The sequence below is a fragment of the Dicentrarchus labrax genome, unplaced genomic scaffold (genome assembly GCF_905237075.1).
Source record: "Dicentrarchus labrax unplaced genomic scaffold, dlabrax2021, whole genome shotgun sequence".
Classification (NCBI taxonomy): domain Eukaryota; kingdom Metazoa; phylum Chordata; class Actinopteri; family Moronidae; genus Dicentrarchus; species Dicentrarchus labrax.
The window spans coordinates 1,086,550-1,102,131 of record NW_026136714.1 but is presented as its reverse complement, the minus strand read 5'-3'; the positions used below and the strand labels follow the sequence as shown (position 1 = coordinate 1,102,131).

The window sequence follows — 15,582 nt, the reverse complement described above, 5'->3', positions numbered from 1 at the left end:
AAAAACCCCGTAGATAATATATATTGCACAATTTTAATTGCCTATGTAAAAGAACTTTTAGCAGTAATGAAAATAATGATGATGATAATAATGAAAATAATGATAATAACAACAACAACAACAATAATAATAATAATTATAACAATAATAAGGTAATAGATAATGACTAAATAAAAATAATACTAAATAAGTGTATGAAAAGAAGTTAAAAAAAAGAAAATAGGTAAGTAAGTATATCTGTTTGTATGTTTGTATAATATTGGTTTTCCTTGTGTTCTTCACATCAAACAAATCAACCAGATTCCTAATCCTTTCTTCATTTTATAGATTTTATTAATTGTGTGAGACCCCACACTCCCTGATGCACCAATTCTAAAGAAAAATAACTCAACTAATAAATAATGAAACCCTATTATTGCCCAATCCCTGTGAGAAATCATCCCCAGTCTGCCACTGAAGGCCAACACTCCCCTCTGCTGTCCGGCAGCTGCACTCTGTCCGGCAGCTTTCATCCGTTTCCATCCATCCGCTTCACCCCGGCAGGTTGCCACATAACGGACAATAAACCCGACACCTAAATACGGCGCAGCAAGCGCGGAAAAAACGACCACACGGTCTCACTCACCGCAGCAACGCTAGTTTCCGCCGCTGTCACTAGGTGGCGTGAACGCATCACCACAGAACAGGTGATTCTGTTGCCATGGTGATGACGCTGCGGTGACTGGAGAACTGTCACGCTCCTGACAACCGTTCCCCCCCCGTCAACATTTAACACAAACAAGGTCAGTTAAAACACATTCCCGCTGTTTTTAAACGTATAACCGCTAATATTAAATTAACAACCAGAAATAAATCGCGATTGGAGGTGTTTGGGGCGGTTGCCAGGGGACAGACGTACGTTTTCCTCCTGGTTTTTCTTCTCCCATGATGCATCGCTTTATTTTGTCTCGTAGCTCTGGGAGATAGATAGGGAACCGACACCGCCGCCCTCCCCGCTCACCGACCGAGGCGAGCCCCCCCTGACAGCATCACCGACATGCCCCGCAAGGCTGAACGCACTTAGCCGGCGTGGCTCGTCCCGTTCAACCGTTCACAGCCTCTCACAAGACCCTCGACGTATTTTGAGCCACAAGGTAAGCTGTGTGTGTGTGTGTGTGCGGTTAATGTGCTGCTGTTAGCCCCCGTTAGCTCGGCTCGGCTAGCGTTAATTAAAGCGTCATACGTACTTCCTCTGTGTGGAGAGCGGTTTGTTTCATCCAAACACGTTTTTAAAATTTACGCTGTTTTAATGTCATTTTAACGCAGGAAAGCTTGTTTATGAGTATGTTGACGAGCGTTTTTCAATTCGGCATCCGTCCAAGCAGGTTATTTTGGCATTTTAACCCTTACAATGTGAAATAATGACTTTATAATATGTGCATATTTTTGCTCTTTTATGGGCTTTTATTGGGATTGAACCCAGTTTTGGTGTATGCCGAATTCACCAGAACACCTCCATAATGCACAAACACATTATTTATATTCGATAATTCGTACATTTTCTTTTCTATATGGCAGATTATTATTTTAGGGGCGGATTGTAAATGCAGGTTGGTGTGACGTTTTTCACATTCAGTAAAGACATTTTTTTTAAAAATCCGTTAATTTAATATAATTTTGCTTATTTTTTGAGTATTTTAACAAGTATTTTTCAATTCGGCACCAATCCAAGCAGGTCATTAGATATTTTAACCCCCCTATCCTAAATCAAACCTTTATAATATGTGCACAATGTAGCTAAACCCTGGGATTGTATTCATATTAAATCATATTTGGTGGATTCAATGAAAGCCGAATTAACCAGAACACATCCACAATGCCCAAACTCATTGTTTATATTCTACAATTCGCATATATCCTTTTGTCTATAGCAGATTATTATTTTATAGGCGGATTGTAAAGGGAGTTTGGTGTTCCCCCCTATTCAGTAGAGCGTATGAAAACTAGCTTGTTTGCGTTTCCTGAAAGTGGACAACAGCAGTACATAACATCAGCTGCAAGGACAGCCTTTGTGATGACCGGACGGACTGCAGTGATGGCATCCAAACTGCACATCGGGTCATAAAACGACGAGGAAGGTGCTTTGAACGCACCACCAGACCCGGATTTACGGGGGTTTATTTGTTTGCTACTGATAAATAAGGTCACGTCCTAATTAATATGCCTTGAAGCCTGGCAGTAACGTTAATGTGGAGTAACGGAGTAACGATCCTCCTGCAGGAACCAGCTGCGGGTCCATGTGAAATGTGGCTTTTGGGTGCTGTCCGCAATGCAGGTGCTGAAATTGAAAGTGCCGGCTAACACGTAGCTTGTAAGGCTGGTGTGTGTGTGTGTGTGTGTGTGTGTGTGTGTGTGTGTGTGTTTAATGGTTATACTGGTCGTCCTGTTTATTTATTGTTTATTAAATAAAATACAGCAGAATTAGAGGAGGAAAAACACAAGAGGAAGTATCTGTGTGTTCAGGAACAGCTTCAGGAACAGGAACAGGGCTCCCACCAGTCCTGGAAAACCTGGAAATGTTGAGATTTGATTAAAATATTGTGGAAATGATCTTATATTGTCAAACACACTGGAGGCGGAGAGCACACACTTCCTGTTACCTGCATGGTTACAAATAAAGGAGGAATAAAACTGTTAAACTATATGAGTATATGTTTGTGTGGGAGCGCTGTCCTGTATTGTCAATTAAAAAAAAACACCTGGAAAATGTCCTTGAAAGGTCCTGGAAAAAGAGTTGGAAGCTCTTGTTGTGGCTAAGGATGGAAGCTACTAGCTAATGTTTCATGCTGCTGCAGTTCATTGATTATTTATGCTCTCTGTTTGGGGAAATGCTGGTTTGTGTAATAGGGAAATAAAGACAGGAAAGATAGTTACTGACACATTTGGATATATATTCATATATATTTTTATATATATATATACTTCTGAAGAAAGATATAAACTTTATAGTCTCTCTTGAATTGACTGAAGTTCCCTCTTTGTGTCACCTCCACTGCTTTGACGCCGGCTGAGGTCACGTTGTTTCTGCGGACGGAAAACGCCATCAGAGCCGTTCTAGGAAGGAGCCGGGATGAGCGATATGCTCGCAGCGCGGGGTTTTACCGGAAGGACTCCACATTACTCATCAATAATGGATTATCTCCTCAGCCTGTGTGACACACCACTGGCTCTGTGTGTGATTACCACTCCTGTGTTTAGGTTATCGTACACTTTCCTTTCCTCTCCCTCCCTCCCTCCTCACCTCCCGTCCCCCCCCTGTAAGCCATGACGAGAGCAAAAAAAATCCCACAGACAAGTGCTGAAATTGGGGAGTGTGTCGCGGGATGTATTATTCATGTTTTAGCGAGCCGATGATGTAAGAGCGAGGAGCTCGGGGATGTTTTATTGAAGCACTCTTATGTATGCAGGGAGAGGCTTTCTCTGCACTCAGGAGGGATCAATGTGCTCTCAGCTCTCAGCCCCGGTACAGTCGGTCTGGTAGAGGGAGGAGATGTTGGGTATGAGTGATGGTTTCTCTCTCTCTCTCTCTCCCTCTCTCTATGTGGCTCTGGAGACGAAGGGTGTCCAGTGTTGGGAGGAAGGGAGGGAGGAAGGGAGGGAGGGAAGGAAGAGAGACCAGGCAGCCTTCATGCCACACCCAGTGTCAGTGTGATATCTATCAGTGTGTTCAGCTTTGATTTCTCTTTTAGTTTCCGTTGTTATTGCCCCTAGTGAAGCAGAAAGTGTCATTCCTGCCATCTGTTGTATTTATTGACATGCCAAGTGAAGAGAAGTTGTGCTATATATTGTAATTTGCCACTTTATGAGTTATATATGAAAGGAGGATGCAGGTTGATTGTTAGAGAGTTTATTATTAAATACATTTAGCCCCAGAATACGACAGAATTAGAGGAGGAAAACAAAAGAGGAAGTATCTGTGTGTAAAGGAGCAGCTTCAGGAACAGGAACAGGGCTCCAACCAGTCCTGGAAAACCTGGAAACTTACAGATTAGAGTAAAATATTCTGGAAATAATCTTGTATTTTTACTCTAATAATCTTAGGTTTGAGGTGTTGTATCGCAGCCTCTCTGTGGGTTGTTTCCATAGCCGGTCTGCTCCGACTGAAACTGCTGTTTTTATCATCTACGTCGGTGAATTAAGGATTTATTTCCACCAAACCAGAGTTGGTGATTGTTGGAAACACTAACAGAGACGCTTTTAATGAGTTTTATTCTGTTTCTGTCCACTTTAATGAAGTTACAATGATCTGAAGGTAAAATTAGTGTTTGTGTCTCTGGAGTCTGGTGGAGAGTGATAGTGATATTACGGCTGTTTGTGGTTAAACTAAAGGTCTATCTCTGTAGGGATCCTTTCCATAATGCTGTCAGACACTGACAATAACAACCTGAGTCTGTCAGTGGAACAAACAACAACTACTGTTAGTGGAACAAACAACTACTGTTAGTGGAACAAACAACAACAACTACTGTTAGTGGAACAAACAACTACTGTCAGTGGAACAAACTACTACTGTTAGTGGAACAAACAACTACTGTTAGTGGAACAAACAACAACAACTACTGTTAGTGGAACAAACAACAACAACTACTGTTAGTGGAACAAACAACAACTACTGTTAGTGGAACAAACAACAACAACTGTTAGTGGAACAAACAACTACTACTGTTAGTGGAACAAACAATAACTGTTAGTGGAACAAACAACAACTACTGTTAGTAGAACAAACAACTACTACTGTTAGTGGAACAAACAATAACTGTTAGTGGAACAAACATCAACTACTGTTAGTGGATCAAACAACAACAACTACTGTTAGGGGAACAAACAATAACTGTTAGTGGAACAAACAACAACTACTGTTAGTAGAACAAACAACTACTGTTAGTGGAACAAACAACAACTACTGTTAGTGGATCAAACAACAACTACTGTTAGTAGAACAAACAACTACTGTTAGTGGAACAAACAACAACTACTGTCAGTGGAACAAACAACAACTACTGTTAGTGGAACAAACAACAACTACTGTCAGTGGAACAAACAACAACTACTGTTAGTGGAACAAACAACTACTGTTAGTGGAACAAACAACAACTACTGTCAGTGGAACAAACAACAACTACTGTTAGTGGAACAAACAACAACTACTGTTAGTGGAACAAACAACAACTACTGTTAGTAGAACAAACAACTACTGTTAGTGGAACAAACAACAACTACTGTTAGTGGAACAAACAACAACTACTGTTAGTGGAACAAACAACAACTACTGTTAGTAGAACAAACAACTACTGTTAGTGGAACAAACAACAACTACTGTCAGTGGAACAAACAACAACTACTGTTAGTGGAACAAACAACAACTACTGTCAGTGGAACAAACAACAACTACTGTCAGTGGAACAAACAACAACTACTGTCAGTGGAACAAACAACAACAACTACTGTTAGTAGAACAAACAACTACTGTTAGTGGAACAAACAACAACTACTGTTAGTGGAACAAACAACAACTACTGTTAGTGGAACAAACAACAACTACTGTTAGTGGAACAAACAACAACAACTGTTAGTGGAACAAACAACAACTACTGTTAGTAGAACAAACAACTACTGTTAGTGGAACAAACAACAACTACTGTCAGTGGAACAAACAACAACTACTGTTAGTGGATCAAACAACAACTACTGTTAGTAGAACAAACAACTACTGTTAGTGGAACAAACAACAACTACTGTCAGTGGAACAAACAACAACTACTGTTAGTGGAACAAACAACAACTACTGTCAGTGGAACAAACAACAACTACTGTCAGTGGAACAAACAACAACTACTGTCAGTGGAACAAACAACAACAACTACTGTTAGTAGAACAAACAACTACTGTTAGTGGAACAAACAACAACTACTGTTAGTGGAACAAACAACAACTACTGTTAGTGGAACAAACAACAACTACTGTTAGTGGATGCACTTTGACGGGCGCAAGGATTACATGGCTGTCATTGTAGCCTGTTTGACTATAACTCTGTGTATTAAAGGTTTATTCTGACCAAACCAGCGTTATTGATGGAAACACTAATACAAACACTTTTGGGGAGTTTTATTTAGTTTCTTTCCGGTTTTAAGTGTTTTGTAAATGATCAGTTTTGTCAATGGGCTGTATCAGACATTTACTTTGCTCTGAGATATCTTGTATATATATATATATATATATATATATATAATATATATATATATATATATATAATCTTTAATTCCAGTGTAAGAACTAAACTTTATCTTCTTACCTGTCTTGTGCTGAGGAAGAGGAAGAGTATTTCCACTGTTGTGCTCTAATGAAATTACAATATACAGTGTAGATTAGATTAGTGTGTATTCGATTAGTGTTACCTTTCAGACGTGGAGTTTTGGAAGCGCTCACTCTCAGATTCTCAATCAATAGCGGTGATCGGTTGCTAATTACAGCAAGAAAACAGATTCAGCCTGTTTGGCACAGCTTTATTAATGATGATAGCACACACACACACACACATTCTGCATATTCATTAATGTGCATTCTCACCTCGTCTCCCACGTTTGCTGCTCTTTTTAATCAACAAACAGGGTTACACTTTTACCCTCAGCCTGGTTAACTGAAGGGCCCGACGGCCTCCGTTGTGAAAGGATTTGACGGTATTATCCACTAGTGATTAGTTCGATCTGTCATCTAAAGCAGATTGTCTTGGCCAGTTGGCAGACGAGGCGAAGTTGGCGCTCGCCCAGATGTTTATGGGCGAAGGAGTGAGAATTAACGGCGTGTTTGCCAGGTGGACTGACTGTTGTTTATCGTCTCTCCTTGTTTTCTGTGTCTGTAGGTTGGGAACGTAAATCAGCCATGGCGTCAGCGAACGTTACACTGGAGAACCAGCTGCACAGCGCGCAGAAGAACCTGCTCTTCCTCCAGCAGGACCACGCCAACACGTTGAAGGGGCTACACGCAGAGATCCGCCGGTTACAACAGCAGTGCACAGGTGAGCGCGGACCCCAGGTGGCCCCTCCCCTTCTTCTCTTCATACTGCGGCATAAAAAACAGAAAAATACAGGACTGGTTCTCAACCTTTTAGAGTCACAAACCCCCCCAGAATAATCCACACCAAGCACCTCCACAGTCAGCACTCTGCTTTAGGCCTAAAAGAACAATAACAGGTAGAAATACATTCAGCTAACTGGGCCTGTTAACGTGTATTAAAACACATAGATCGATAAAAACGTGTGATTATGAGGTAATGAAAACACAACTGTTCCTATATTCAGGTCATTATACACTAATGAAAACATTTATATGGATATTATATTACATTTCTGCCAGTAGATCCTCCTAAATGTTTCACACTGGACCTTTAAAACCCATGGAAGTGTTGTGTGTAGAGTATGTCATTAAGCATCCACAAAAATCTGAGTGAAAATAAACTATATGGTATAATAAATAAAAAAACCTAATTCAAAAAAGCTCATTTTGCTGTTGAGACCATTAATGAGACTGTAGGTGTGGCAGATTTGACCTTTTGATTAACATCTCTAACCCACATGAAACAATCCACTTCAAGTGTACAGTTTTTTTATTGTTTTTTTTATTGGTTCGCGTAATTAATTGTGTAATTATTGTAATAAATGTCTGAGCATAACCCACAATTCAAAGCTTTAGTCCCAAACGGTGGACGTTATGTCAGCGTTGGCCTTCGCGAGGTTCAGGATGATTTAAAACCGTAGATAGCGGCAGGGTCTGAAATTAACTGTGGGTGGATTTTTTAGTTTGGCGACTAAATCTCAGAAGGATATCCGCCACGTTGACGGGTAAATGTCTGTACCAAAATATAATAATAAACTATCCTGAGAGTGCAGCGTTGGGGTGTAATTTACTGTCCTGCTGTCTGTGTTGGAATTTAACAACCACAGATACTAAGAGCTTCTCGAGTGCTCCTAGTTTCAGAGCGCTGTTTACTCACCAGGACAACTCAACGCTCATTAAATAACATTACTTATGTATGTATTCATGTATGTATGTATGTCACAAACGCTGTGATGCAGGTCAGACTTATTAGAGAGTGAGGAGTCTCATTAGGAGGTTTAAGTTGGTTAAAATGCATCAAAGTAGAATTGAAATAGAAATGTATTCAGGCTTAAATTAATTAACTTTTGATCAGTATATTCAAATGATTTTGCTTCAGATGTATCTCTGGCCTCTTCTTAAAGTTTGCATTCAACATACTATCTTATCATCTCAATAAAAGATACAAAAAGGAAAAATATTATTTAAAAAAGTAAAATATGCTCGACCGTGAGTCAAAAAGTGAATTTCGGACATTAAATGATGCATTGAGACATTTTCAACCAATGAATTCTCATACATTCAGTAATAAAGTCAGTATTAACAGCAGCACTAACGTGTTTCATCACAGTGCAGTCACAGAAAAACACATTTAAGTGTCTCTATTTCAACGCTGTGTGACCAACCCGGGATATGAACCCCAGGTTGAGAACCGCTGTCTTAGAGAACAGCAGACGATGAACATCAATAATGAGCCCAGAGTCTTTAAATTCATGCACAGACTTAAATGGATATTTGGGACTCAAAGTAAACAAGATGCCACTATTAAACCTTTTAAAGAGAGAGTCTGATGACTTATGGGAACTGCACTCAGGCATTAGCAGCGCACTCTGCACTGTGTACCGGCAGTAACAAACAGCCTCGGCCCTGATGTCTCCTATCCTCGGCTAACCTGTCGCTACAGCTGGAACTCTCACTGATCCTGTTAAATGAGTCCTCCTCGCCATATGGAGACACGTTCTCTGTGAGAGTGTGTGTGTATGTGTGTGTGTGTGTGTGTGTGTGTGTGCTGTTTGATAGCTGTGACGTGTGAGTAACCCTCTCCTCCTTTTTTATCTTTCCCACAGACCTGACATACGAGCTCACCGTGAGAAGCTCTGATCCCTCAGGTAAGCCTCCACCGTGCTGAATTGTACACACAAATGTTTCCCGCTCACATTCGGTCCGGCGCCCGTCAGCCACCGTCAGCCACCGTCAGCCACCGTCAGCCACCGTCAGCCACCGTCAGTGTGCACAATACAGCCGTGGTTTCCTCTACAGTTTGTGTTTAATGAGATAAATCAGCTGTAAGGAAGCTGTAGTATTTTTCCACCTAGCTGTGATTCAAATTGTTTCCTGGTAACACAGTCCCACCCAGGAAACATTGCATTGTGGGACTCCCTGCTGTTCATTAGAGCTCCCACTGCTCACTGCCAACTGCCCCTCCCCCCTTACGTTACCATGGCCATGACACAGAGTCACAACACTGGTCTGATTCAGACCTTTATGCCTGCTCCCAGTACAGCAGAGTACAGTGAGGGAGGCCCTCACCGGGCTGCCGACGGTTGGCGTTATTTACAGACGACCCCGCTGACGACCCCGCTGACGACCCCACCGATCTGCGTTACTGAACAGGAGGCATTTTTTATGAACGTGGATCAGAGCAATATCGTTATCGGGCCTCCACTCCTCCACTTAGAGCCACTATCATGTTAGTGTCGGACATCTTTCAGAGATTGGAGTGCAGGAAATGAGATTATCTGTCACAGCGCTAATGCACAAACCCTGCAACCTGTTCAGTGCTGCAGGGCTCAGCTGCTCCAGCTGGGGGGGGATGCACCAGCCGCCACAGCTTCAGGAAAATGAAAGGAAAGCACATCATCTTTCTAACCCTCGCTGTGTTTGATAGGAAGAGTTTAGGAACTTCACTAGACTTTGAAAACACATTTATTTTTAAGTGCTCGGATTTACAGAGCTATAAATAAAATCTCTTTAAGTGCTTCGATTACACCATTTTTATACATCGGAGAGCGCTGAGCCAAGTTTTTTTTAATGTAGTAATAATAAAGTAATAAGTGAAATAATAACAGTAGTAATAATAATAATGTGAATAACTCAAAGTGCTTTACAGTGTGGCATTAAAAGCACGTTTTTATATTTGATTTATTGTCTCTAAAACAAACAGATTATAGGTAGAATATATACACACTTACATCTCAAAGATAGATCATAAAATAGACTTTGTTTAGGCTTTTTTGAGTGTTAGTGTGAGAGTTTATGTGAAAAGAATTGTCAGAAATAGTGTTTTTCAGCACATATATCTTCTTTCTTCTTCCCCCTTATCTTATAGATACACACTCTTACATTCACACTCAAATAACACACAGGATGCAACTTAGCACATATTTAATTAGACATTGCCTAATTTGCATGATTTAATGATTCAATATCAGAGTCAGAATACAAAAAAAAGACTTTGTATTTGGGTTTATATTAATAATGCCTACATTTGTGGCCCTTTATTTTGAAATAATTCTTCCTTGAAATGTATTAAAGAGTGGCAACCGTGTATCTAGCACACAGTAACACAGTTCGTGCAGTGGGTGGGGCAGGGTGGTGGCAGCAGCAGCAGCAGCAGCAGCAGCAGCAGTGGTGACGGTGATGAAGGTGATGAAGGTCAGAGGAGAGCAGTGTTCTACCGGCGCTGTAATGTGAAACTGGAGCTCTCTGCAGATGAGTCTCCATTGGATCAGACTGTCTCTGTCCACAGTCAGTGTCTGCGGCCTAATGCACTAATGATCGGTCCAGTCTGGGGAGCTTTATTCTCTCGGTGCTCTTCTGTTTGTTGTTTACTATTTGTATGCTTATGAAGCGGTAGCTGAACTGTTTTTAATGCATTTTCTTCCAGAAAGTAGAAAGGATAATAATAGTAACAGTAATAATAATAATAATAATAATAATAATAAAGTGTAGAGTGTATTTTATGTTCTCTAACTGTATGAAGTGCATCAGGTCATTAAACCACAGAGACACACGAGGTGGATTTTTAGATTTCCAATGTGATAAAATTCTTCTGCGTGCAAGCAGTGTTGTAAAAGCAATGATGAATCTTTTCCTTATTGTGGAATATCTTCTGTCTGTAGTACCAAATGTGGCCATTACTGCGTTGGGTTGTAGGTCAATATTAAGAGTCACTGTTTTAAAGACTGACCAATAGGATGTTAGGACTGAGCACAACCAAAACATATGGGTTAAGTCGGCAGGAGTGTTTCGACACCTGCGTCTGTGTCAGGGTATTTTAGCAAGTCTGGCTTTGGAGTAGTGGATGCGATGTAAGATCTTAAATTGTATTATACTTAATTTGGCACATGAAGTGCTCTGTCATTCACTCTTAGTAGAGCGCTGTCCCAAATGTCCTCTCCCAGCTCATCCACCCAGTCTGCCTTGATCTCTGCAAGAGTTGTATTTTTAAAAGAAGATATACAGTTATTGATTCTTGAAATAAATCCTTTAGAGCTGAAAGTAGTTTCTAACAGAGCATCTAAACCAGAAAGTGATGGTTTTTATGCAAAGTTGGGATCATGATACTGAAGGAAGAGGCGGACTTGGAAATATCGAAACAGGCTAGACCGAGGAGGGCCAAATTGATTTGACAAGTCATCAAAGCTTGCGAAAATATGGTTTACATACATATCTTTAAATTTATAAATGCCTTGTCTTTGCCAGAGAGTAAATTCAGAGTGTAATCTAGCTGGGAGGAAAAGATGATTATTGTGTATGGGACTTAGATGGAGAAGATTATTTAACCCGAAGCTACGTCTACGTCATGGATCACATGGGGGGGGCGCTTGAAACAGGGTCCGATACATACATTAATAAATCCTCTGCGCTTACCGTTTGTAATTTCTGAAGCTTTGGGTGAGGTATATAAGAGTTTAATCCATGAAATGACATTAGGACCATAACCACATTTCTTCAAACATGTAAATAAATATCCCCATTCTACCCTATCAAAGGCTTTCTCTGCATCGAGCGCGATAACCAGCTCGGGGACCGCACTGGGCGCAGCAGAGTGAATAATATTTAATAGTCGGCGGATATTTTTAAATGAACAACGCCCCAAAATAAAACCAGTCTGGTCGGCAGAGATCACGTCATGCATTTAATAGGAGACGTTCTGTCTTTTCAGTTGATGACAGATTGTATTGTGTTTGGAGGTCCAGCTTCTCTTTATATAATTCAGGGGAGGGAGAGGTGGAGTACTGAGAATCCACCATAGCTATTGCTTTAATGAGCTCCTCTTGTTTTATTCTATTCATCTTATTTGTTTTAGAGTACGATATAATCTCACCCCTGATTACCGCTTTTAATGTTTCCCATAAAAGAGAAGGGGAAGTGTCTTTTAATGCATTTTCTACCTCATTTATTCTAGTTGTTATTTGTTTTAGTGACTCTATTGAAACTGCTCCGGTTATAATTTTATTCCCCAATGAATGACTTCGAGGTATCTACACTCAATCACGAGCAGGGCTCAGCTGTCAATCATGATGTGAAATGGCTTCAATTAACTAATTAAAACCACAGTAATCAGTAAAATGAACCTCAGCGTGAGAAGATCTACCTGAAATACCAGAAACCCGACTTTGTCCCATCTGCTTACATGAAGGCTTTATGACTTATACTGCAGTCAGCCACCAGGGGGCAGTCCAGAGGTTCTGGCTTCACTTTAGGAGAGCTGTCATGTCGTTGATGGTCCTGATGGTTAGAGCCTGGAGCGCTTTTATCATGTTGTATCTTGATTGTCTTGTAAAGAGGAACACCTTTGAAATGAACCTGAACCTGTGTGTGTGTGTGTGTGTGTGTGTGTGTGTGTGTGTGTGTGTGTGTGTGTGTGCAGACAGCAGTGAGGCCCGATGCAGGGAGCTGCAGAGGAGGTGCGAGGAGCTGGAGGCCCAGCTGAAGAAGAAGGAGGAGGAGAACACGGAGCTGCTCAGGGACCTCGAGCAGAAGAACGCCATGATCTCCGTCCTGGAGAACACCATCAAGGAGCGGGAGAAGAAGTACCTGGAGGAGCTGAAGATGAAGAGCCACAAGCTGGCGGTTCTGTCCGGGGAGCTGGAGCAGAGAGCGAGCACCATCGCTTACCTCACCTCGCAGCTCCACGCCACCAAGAAGAAGCTGCTGGCGGGCAGTTCGTCCGAGGCCAGCCCCAACGTCAGTCCGGTCACCTCGTACAAGCCCACGCCCCCGCCGGCCAAAGACAGGCAGCCCGAAACCCCTCGGCGCCGCATGAAGAAGAGCCTCTCCCAGCCTCTCCACCCGGAGCTGACGGAGGTGTATCGGCTCGGCCCGGACGGCAGACGGTTGGTTCTGCGGGAGACGGTAGACGCCATGCCCGACCCCACCCCCTTCCTGCAGGCTGGGAGAGACTCTCCTGAACCGCAGGTAGTGCGAGAACGGCCCGCCGTCATCCCTCCCATCGCCTCCGAGCGCTCCCCCGTCACTCCCCTGGGCGCCATGGCCAGCCCCCGCCACAGCCCCGCTCGGGACCGTCAGTACAGGGCTCACGTGGGCGTGGCGCACCGCATCCCACACGGCACCCCTCCTCTGGCTCCGCCGCAAGCGGAGCTGGAGACGCTGGCGGTGGACCAGGTGAGCGAGGAGAAGGTCGTGCGGAAGCGCTCGGGAACCGACAGGACAGTTTAACACTGCGACGCCAGCACACACACACACCTACTGCGCGCACACACACACACACACACACACACACACACACACACTACACCGCAAGAGCAGGAAGGAGCCTGACCCACTGTGTAGCCTGCTTTCTACGCAACACTGCAATATGGAAAAGATTAAATAACGATCATTTTGTTCACGCTGTTCCATAAAGACTTTTGTTTTTCTTAATCTACGTTAGAGAACTATAAAGCATGCCAAAAGTTTCCTAACCACGCCCCGATGAGATCCTGTATTATACACACTTTGACTTTGTGCTTAGGCTTTTTCACTCCGTTCTGTCTTACGTGGTGCGTTCAAGTCTCAGCCAAATATCTGCATCAGTGCCTGCTCGACCGGTTCCGGCTGCGTAGTGTTAACAGCAACCTTTACATATCTCTGTCTGCTCCACCTTCTCAACAATACTCCGGACGTATCGACACACGCTATATAACGAGATGTCTGCAGCTGCGTAGGGTTAGAATCCAAACTAATACTCCTCCCGAATGTCTTTCATCTTCTTCTATAATCAGTATAACGACTGTACGAGCTGGCGGAAGGTGGAAGAGCTGTAACTTCACCTCTCTGTTGATGACTTGCAAAAAAAAAAAAAAAACGCAAACAGCAGCGGTGCACATGTGTGAATGAAACGATGGTTAAACAGGGCGTGAATGTGTGTGTGAAAGAGTGTGTGTGTGTGTGTGTGTGTGTGTGTGTGTGTGAGAGAGACTATGAAGGCTTCAACAATATCCATGTTATTTGTGATAAAAGGGCATTTTTTTGCAAATACTGCTGTAATAGGATTTTGTGATATTACTAACTGTACTTTATAAAGGCTGTACATTTGTAATGAATTCTTTTTTTTATTTTTATTTATTGTTTAATAGAGAACGCAAAAAGCACCTCAGATACTGACGGTAGGTCACTGCACCACCAACATGACGGTAATTATAATCACCTTAATAATCTGCTTTTCACATTAATATCACCCTGTCCTTGAAGTAAACGTATAAACACAATAAAGCAATGCTGTTTTTTTACATTTGGTTTCTGTTTGTGCACGTGGACGACAAAGGAGAGACACTTCAGGAGTTCACAGCAGCTTTTCTAAAACAATTGTGATGCATGTTTTTAAGTTTTGAATTAAATTGGGGGAAGAAAGTGAAATTTGGGGGAAAATAGTGGCGATTTCTTTTGTATAATTCATTAAAAATTGAAGGCAACTTGTTCTAAACTTACACTGTTTGGATGGCGGATGTGTTTGAATCTTCACAACTAGAAACAAAGAAGTGTGTTTGTTGACGTATTGAGTGCGAAACTACTGAGTAAAATGATTGAAAGCTGCAGTTATTGGACAGAATTGACAGGGATTGTTGAATGTGTGTCTGAATTAAGTGTCTTAATAAAGGTGTTGGGCCTCAGAGAACTAACTTACTAACTAGTCTACTTTCTAGACTTGTTTGGTCTAGAAAATGTTATTAAATGGTGACAAATGTTGTTCAGTGTTTCCCAGAGTCCAACGTGACGTCCTCAACCCAAACATATTCAGTTTACTGTCACAGAGAACTAAAGAAACCAGAAAATATTCACATTTGAGAAGCTGAAATTAGAGAATTAGAAGTTTATAAAGGTCATAGCTGCTGTTAGTTACTGATATCGGGGTGGAAGTGGTGATGTAAAGGAATAGTGACCATTATGCATTAAGGATTATCTGTCTGCAACAACAACAACAACAACAGCTGAGAAGGTTGTTTATACAAATGTGTGTGTAGTTCAACCAGTTGGCCACTAGGGGTCCTCCTTGGCTCAGTCACAGCTCCAGGATCCATACAGACACTTTATTAGATTACATGATGAAGTCTGTGGGTTTCTTTCTTCCTGGACTGAAAATAAAGTCAAATAGACTCAACTGCACATTGATAATAAATTGTTTGGACAATGTTGGTCTCCTAAATAAACCAGAACCCCTCAAGA

General features: G+C 41.9%; 1 protein-coding gene and 1 long non-coding RNA gene across 2 annotated transcripts; one reads left to right on the top strand and one right to left on the bottom strand.

Moving 5' to 3' along the window:
• Nucleotides 1–969: 969 nt before the first annotated feature.
• On the top strand, nt 970–15,034 carry ccdc92 (coiled-coil domain containing 92). Its single transcript, XM_051423439.1, has 4 exons — nt 970–1,133; nt 6,899–7,054; nt 8,979–9,020; nt 12,788–15,034. Exons 2-4 carry the CDS (start codon nt 6,919–6,921, stop codon nt 13,594–13,596), a joined length of 987 nt encoding a protein of 328 aa, XP_051279399.1. The 5' UTR covers nt 970–1,133; nt 6,899–6,918; the 3' UTR covers nt 13,597–15,034.
• On the bottom strand, nt 3,789–6,253 carry LOC127376499 (uncharacterized). Its single transcript, XR_007887530.1, has 3 exons — nt 5,916–6,253; nt 4,562–5,230; nt 3,789–4,523 (listed from the first exon to the last, which is right to left on the bottom strand). It is a non-coding gene; the product is annotated as an uncharacterized LOC127376499 (long non-coding RNA).
• Nucleotides 15,035–15,582: the final 548 nt, after the last annotated feature.